Genomic DNA, 7787 nt, shown 5'->3' with positions numbered 1-7787 from the left:
TAGTGCCCTTGTAGATCTTTAAATCTTTAAATATACATATATTTTAAAGCAAACATTTTTTACTCAAATGTTTGCTTCTGGGGGGTCCCTGGAACAAAATATTTTCAGATGGGCGGTTCGGCGGCCAAATATATATTAATTTTAGGACTCTTGACATGAAAAAGCAGATATACCACAGATATAGCAACATAAGTGTTTCAGAATACTGTTAGGATTTAGAAGACATTTGTAGAATCGGTCTCAGGTCTTAATGGGTTAAGTGGTCAGATGGGTGGGCCGCGGTGGCTTTGGTGATTCAGAAAGGGTCGAGAACAAGCCTCTAGAACCGAGAGGGAGCAGTGAAGCGCATTGGACATGGTGGCCAATCATAGGTACTGCAGCTTATTATGGATGGGACCAGACACATGAACGAGCTAAAACGGTTTCGACCAATGGGCTCGACTCACGAGCTTGCGCACGGGGATTGCGCACGGAGGTGACACTACTGCGCATGCGTCACATAGGCCCCAAATGGGCCCGCCCGTCACATTTCCCAACCCGGAAGAAGGGGTGAAAAGGGATTATTTTTAACTCTATGGTTGAGAACCACTGCCCTAATCCAATGAAGAAACCAGGCCTAGCCAATGGATAGTTGATAGGAAAGGACAATGGCTTGTAAACATGTCAATCATCCATAAACATATAGGCTACTGCAGGGGTCTTCAACGTTTTTCAGGCCAAGGACCCCCAAGCTGAGAGAGAGATGAAGCAGGGTTAAACTTTTTTTTTTACTTGGTCTGCTATTTTTTCCCTCTACACCTATAGCTCTTTGCCAAAAATAGCCTCCGAATATGGTTAATGTAAAAAAAAAAATCATATCACACAAAGATTTGGTGGCCCAAATGTAGTAACTCTGAGGGCCCCCTAAGGGTCCCGGACCCCATGATGAAGACCCCTGGGCTACTGTTACAACGTGGTGGAGGTGCAACACATGACCCTGACTCATGCATCTGACCAGCTAACAAGAAGGAGTTTACACCAAATGTGAGATATATATATATTAAAGTTACTATATACAAAACAAGCAAGTCATTTATCTAAAATATTCATACAGAGCAAGTGTCCATGGCTTTCAAATTTGTATCCGTCTGAAATATTTTATATATTCCATGTACAATATTATATTAAAAAAAAAAATTGCACACACATGCACACACGCACACACACTGACAACATACAAAAACCAGCATACGGCATTGGCTGATATAAATAAGTGTGTTTGAGATAAAGAGAAAGATGATGGTGAAAAGTATTGCTCCGTATTTTTTTCAGATTTGAGGAGAAACTTCTGCGACAGAAAGTCAATCAGCTGCTGCAGTTCAGTCCAAACAAAGCTTCTCACTATGACTTCAGAAAAAGTCTGACAAGACAAAAATAAAATTCTATAAAAATCAACACTTCATTTGCATAAACAATGTCCTTTTCGTGTGTTTCCCCCCCCCCCCCGGCACAGCGTGTATGTTAACCCTGACTGATTTGCTCTACAACGCCAAACACCAATAACTGCTAGCCCTGCTCGGAACCCTGTATATCTTTTTTGTATTTTGGATGACGGTATCCAGGGTCCCTTGAAAGTCAGTGGATTCTCTCATTCACCCGCTGGTACCACACTCTGGTCTCGGACAAATACAACGTCTCTAAAGAGTTGCAGAGACATTTGAAAGATACGCCGTACTGCAGTAGGGTCCCACGGAAACTTGAGTTGATCAGCGCTGATCGTCGTTGCTATTAAATATGTTTATCCATACTTTTTTATTTAGTTTTCCTCTCTTCCACGCTCCGCCTCCCCTGTCTTGTGATTGGCTAGGCAAAGTGCAGCTAGCCATGTCATGGAGCGCGAGAGAGAGAACAAAACAGAATTTTAAGGTATGGATTAAACATGTTTAATGGCAACAGCGATCAGCGCCGATCAACACAAGTTTCCACGGGACCCTACAGCAGTTCAGAGTATCTTTGAAATCTCTCTGCAACACTTAAAGAGACGTTATATCTGTCAGAGACCAGAGAGTGGTACCAGCGGGTGAATGGGAGAAGGCATTCACTTTCAAGAGACCCTGGATACCGTCATCCCAAATACAAAAAAGGTATTCAGGGTTCCGAAAGGAGCTTAAGTAACTGCCTGAGTATTAAACTGCAAAACTGTGTCTTCCTGTTGGTATTGTTGAAACTGTTGAAGCTATGAAACTGGACGGTGTCTCATTTAGTAATATTATATTTTACAATATATATATAATGCTACTAAACAGCAAACGGCATTGTATAATGTACACGAATTTGAAGTTTTGTCTACGTTAAATCGAAAATTAAAGTCTTTGACCCAATGGTTCTCAAAGTGGGGTCCAGCTAGGGACCCTCAGGGTTCCTTGAGCTTGCTGTAACTCTCTCAGAGAGCGTACAAATGGAACCAAATGGACCCATATTTGTACGCTCTCAGAGTTATGTCCTTGAAATAAAAACGTTTGAGAACCACTTTTTCTTTTACAACTACTGTAGCTGTAGTTCCTGCCGTTGGCCACTGTGGGGCAGTCCGTTGTGTTCATGTGATTGTTATGCGTGTCTTTCCAACCCACCCTCGGTGACCCCTGTGCTCCTAAGGTCACCCAGCCGTCCATGACCTCTGACCCCTGTGCTCCTTAGGTCACCCAGCCGTCCATGCGCATGCGCTTCATCGAGGGGCTCTCCCTGCCCTCGGACCCCGCCAGTTGCCTGGCAACGACGCCTCCCCCCAGACGAGAGGGGGAGTGAAAGTCCGCTCGTTGCGCCTCTCGGTGCGCCTCCTCGCGGTCGCTCCCCTCGTAGGAGCTACAGGAGGAGCTGACGCTGTCGGCCGGAGACCTCCCCGTTTCCAGCCTATTGGAGGAGTGGGAAGGGGGAGGGGCCTGCGCCTGGGCGAGGTACACCGCTGCCGATTGGCCGAGGCGGTCCCGGGGCGGGGAGACGGGCTCCGCCTTGATGCTCATGTTATGGTGGTGATGGGAGGTGGACAGCTGACCGTCTGCTGACCTGAGGAGAGGAGAGGAGGGGACGAGAGGAGAGGAGAGGAGAGGAGAGGAGAGGAGAGGAGAGGAGAGGAGAGGAGAGGAGAGGAGAGGAGAGGACGAGAGGAGAGGAGAGGAGAGGAGAGGAGAGGAGAGGAGAGGAGAGGAGAGGAGAGGAGAGGAGAGGAGAGGAGATTATTATCGTTATATATCTTATATAAGAGTTCACAAGAGTGAAATGTTTTTTTCCTCTGCATTGTTGCAGGAGAGGAAACATTTTTTGTTTATTTGATTGATTTTTTTTTGTTGAACAATGACAGTCTTTGTACATCTCTGTCGGGAGTCTGTGGCTGTGTCTTATACTTTGTAGTTTGTGTCTGATCTCTGTAGTTTGTGTCTTATCTCTGTAATTTGCTGTCTTACACTCTGTGGTTTGTGTCTTATACCTGTAGTTTGTGTCTTATACCTGTAGTTTGTGTCTGATCTCTGTAGTTTGTGTCTTATCTCTGTAGCTTGTCTTATACTCTGTAGTTTGTGTCTGATCTCTGTAATTTGTGTCTTACACTCTGTGGTTTGTGTCTTATACCTGTAGTTTGTGTCTTATACCTGTAGTTTGTGTCTGATCTCTGTAATTTGTGTCTTATACTCTGTGGTTTGTGTCTTATACCTGTAGTTTGTGTCTTATACTCTGTGGTTTGTGTCTTTTCTCTGTAGTTTGTGTCTTATCTCTGTAGTTTGTGTCTTATCCTCTATAGGTTTGTGTCTTATACTCTGTGGTTTGTGTCTTATACTCTATAGTTTGTGTCTTATCTCTGTAGTTTGTGTACTAACGTCAGAGAGCCGAGCCCCGCCTGTCCCAGCTGGTGATGCTGTTGCCATGACGACACGGAGCTGAGGGGGGAGTGCCGAAGAGGGGCTGAAGCTCTGCAGAGCCGACAGGTCAGCGCTGGACAGACAGTAGTCTGGAAGGAGAAGACAAAATACACATGTGTAAGTGTCCACCATACAGAGGCGTCGCTAGGTCTCTACTAGGTTGGGGGCTTAGCCCCCAGGCAACGGACACATGTGTCCCCTCCCCCGTTGCAGCGCGCTTTTTCATGCGGATTTCGGCGGATTTGGGTACTTTTTTCCCCGTTTTTTGTTACTTTATTTCGGTTTTAGGGTTAGGGGTAGGTTAGGGTTATAGATATATAATTTTTTTTATTGGTGGCTTTGGATAAAACATTGGTGGCTATAGCCACCGAAGCCCAGCGTAACGACGCCACTGCCCCCATATCTGTTATATATTGTTGCTGTCGGGCAGAAACCTCTTATCTCCTTATTGTAACATTTTGAGTTTTTTGGTAAATTAACGCCCAACTTGATCATACAACAGCGTCACAGAATTAGCAGATCTGCAAGCTCGAAACCAGATCTGCAAGCTCGAAACGCGGCGTGAAGTGACGCGTTTCGAGCTTGTTGATCTGTTACTGTTGCTACTTTTTAACTTGAATCCTGAAAAGTTACAGTTTTGGACATATGAGGTTTCCACCCGTCTGGTAGGAGGTTCAAGAGCATGGGGGCAACAAGAACCAGCTGGCAGTCCAACACTTTTAACCCCAGACCATATTTTACTGCTGCTTTCTCTCTCTTTTTTAAATGCCCTTGCCTCTTTTTTAATGTGTCTGTTGTTTTTTTTTTTATCTGACATTAAAGCACCATGGAGTTGCGGAGAACAGTATTTTGCTCCCAGATATGCCGAGTGTGTATTATGGAAGTGAGTAAAACTGATTGTGATTCTGGTCAAGTAAGGCAAACCTTTACATTTCAAGGACCACCAGAGTGTACAAATGAAACCAAATGGACCCTCACAGGTCTATTTGGTTAATTTGTATACTCTCAAGAGTTACATACAATATGTAATGTTTATTTTGTGCGATGAATTTGCATTGATTTAATGCACACTGAGCGCCATCATAAGGAGACGAATGAACCATTGTTGTATGCAGTGTGGAGGAGGTCTAATATGTATACAGTGTGTATATACAGTGTCTATGTATTATACAGTATGCTACAGTAAGAGCAGTACCATTGTTGTATGCAGTGTACAGTATGTATGTACAGTAAGAACAGCACCATTGTTGTATGCAGTGTACAGCAGGTTGTGTCTATATGTACAGTATGTATGTACAGTAAGAACAGTACCATTGTTGTATGCAGTGTACAGCAGGTTGTGTTGCAGGCTGGGAGTGGCAGCTGACACCACAGGAGTTGTCAAGGGTTGGCTGGAGTGTCTCACATTGCTCTGGAAGGAGGAAAGGAGGGAAAGAAGGAAGGCGGGAAGGAAGGGAGGAATAATCAGTTGAATAGAGGCACATTATGTTATTTAATACAGGGTCCTGACTTGACAAAACAGTCAAATGGGTGTGATTATTGTTTGTCACCACCAGATGTCAGTACAGGCTTCTTAGAACTCTATGCTTAGGGACTTCAAATGCCAGTGGTCCTGAGTGAACACCACTACTGCTACTGTAGTTTTCAACTCTATTACCAGGCAGTGGATTGAATTCACCTGGTGTCCCAGGGTTCAATTCATCCCAGATGAGGCAGCTACACAGAATGAACCCCCCCCCCCCCCCCCCGGGAGCAATCTGGGAACCCATTCGTGGTGGGCACGTCCTTATTTGTGTGAAACAGGAACTCGGTTTGGCTTCTTTCCCTTTTTTGGTTTCTCTTTCTTAGTCCACTTCCTCCCGGCTGCTTGTTGTGTTTATTCCAACAACACTACATGTTTAACCCGTTAAGACCCGGGAACGCATCTGTGTGTCATTTTTAGATTTATTTGGCTATTCAAAAATAGCAGATCTACAAGCTCATAGCGCGGCACTGAGTGCCGTGCTACGAGCTTGTAGATCTGCTATTTTTGAAAAATCTTAAAAATGTTTGCAAATCTTTGAATATACATACATATTAACTAAAATGTTTGCTTCTGGGGGTCCCTGGAACAAAATATTTTGAGATGGGGGTCATTTTGGGGGTCCTTGAAATTAAAAATGTTAGAGAACCACTGATATTATAGTAACATAAGTAATAAAAAAAAAAAAAAAAAAACTATTAGGATTTAGAAGACCCAAGGATGTAGAATCCCCAGAAGCAAAGATTTGAGTTAATTTTTTAACGCGCTATGAGCTTGTAGATCTGCTGTAGATCTCATTTTTTAATAGCCAAAGAAATCTAAAAAAAAATCGGTCTTAATGGGTTAACGGGGGTGCTGTTAGCAGAATCTGTCTTGAGAGATTACCCCCGGGAGTAGAAGTGAGAGAGCTCTGGGTTAACTAGCAGTTAAGCAGCAGTCTCGGATTTTGTTTCTTGCGCTATTCTGTGATCCCACAAATATTGTGCTCGCTGATTACATCAGTGGTTAAACCGGTGGTTAGATTGAACCTATTGGTTGAACCGTCGGTTTTAACCAACAACCACAAGGTTTTTCAAATTCATCTTCCCTTTGCTACACGTGGAATGTTTATTGTCTTTTCTATCTCTAGTGTTTAGATTGCATTCGTTTCTCCGGCAGCTGAATATCGTCTCTGTCGGGTGGAAAACTCATATGTCCAAAACTGTTACTTTTCAGGATTCAAAAAAAAAAAAAAACAGATCTACAAGCTCAAAACGCGGCGCAAATCTGTTAATTTTTATGCTTGTAATGTGCAGTGGTTCCCAAACCTTTTAGCTCGAGACCCAAAAGAGAAATCTTATGTCTCCGATTTACAAGCTCAACATCATTTTCTTAAAAGAAAATGTGTTCTAATTTGTGGAATTTATTATCGTCTCCGCCAGGCCGAAGGCAAAACAAATGTTTTGATATTACTCCCCCAGATTTGGTCCAAACATCACGCAAATACACAGTCATTAAACCAAACGGGTCTGTCAGATTTTTCATATTCCATCCCGATTGGCTAAGATTGGCATCTAAAGTTTGCAGGAGTGTCCCGTTTTGGACAAAATGGCTAAAATTATGAACGCAGCGTCCCATTGCTGTGAAACTTTGCACACACATTCCCACACGCTGAGAAACAAATGTACACCTTTTTAACACTGCCCTATTATAGCAACACCAGGAGGCCGATTTTTGCAACAATATATATATATATATATATATATATATATATATATATATATATATTATATATATATATATATATATATATATATTGTCCAAACATCACGCAAATCGGTACACATTATCTCTATGGTCATGTGATCAAGACCGATCTGTCAGATATTTCCTATTCCATCCTGAAAAGTGCTCCGAGGAGCACTTTTCTAGTTTATTTATGAAATTCTTATGAAAAACTTCTGGACATTTTTGAAAATCTTTTGAAATAATAATAATAAAAAACTAATTGTAGTATATTTTGTATATTTAATTGTGAGTACAATGGGTCCCGCGACCCAAACATGGGTCCCGACCCACTGTTTGGGAAACAGGGCTGTAGTGTGATCAAGTAGGCCAAAGTTTAGATAGTTTACGGAAAAAAACACAAAAAGTTAAAATATGGAGATATGAGGTTTCAGCAACGATTATGTTGGGACTGTTATTAGTGTGTGACTGATGAAACAGTGGAATATGTGCTGTGGTTTGTTCTAGTGTGACTCTCTCTAGCAGGAGAATACATTATATTATTATGAGTGTGTCTTTGGTCTGTGTCTTTAGGAGCAGGAGAGTCTCTCTCTCTCTCTCTCTCTCTCTCTCTCTCTCTCTCTCTCTCTCTCTCTCTCTCAACTGCAGAC

At 42.8% G+C, this 7787-nt stretch overlaps 1 protein-coding gene across 1 annotated transcript in view; it reads right to left on the bottom strand.

Moving 5' to 3' along the window:
* Positions 1-1022: 1022 nt before the first annotated feature.
* The window catches only part of LOC308081845 (myocyte-specific enhancer factor 2A-like), a 78540-nt gene continuing 71775 nt past the window's right edge, over positions 1023-7787 (bottom strand). The window contains exons 7-9 of the mRNA XM_080423466.1: positions 5133-5164; positions 3849-3979; positions 1023-3042 (exon numbers count right to left, since the gene is read on the bottom strand). Coding sequence (XP_080279592.1) covers positions 2673-3042; positions 3849-3979; positions 5133-5164 — 533 coding nt within the window. The 3' untranslated portion in view covers positions 1023-2672. The remainder of the gene's footprint in view (positions 3043-3848; positions 3980-5132; positions 5165-7787) is intronic.

This window comes from Gymnoscopelus braueri (genome assembly GCF_963280865.1).
Source record: "Gymnoscopelus braueri genome assembly, chromosome: 1".
Classification (NCBI taxonomy): domain Eukaryota; kingdom Metazoa; phylum Chordata; class Actinopteri; order Myctophiformes; family Myctophidae; genus Gymnoscopelus; species Gymnoscopelus braueri.
This window is presented reverse-complemented; position numbering and strand designations above follow the sequence as displayed.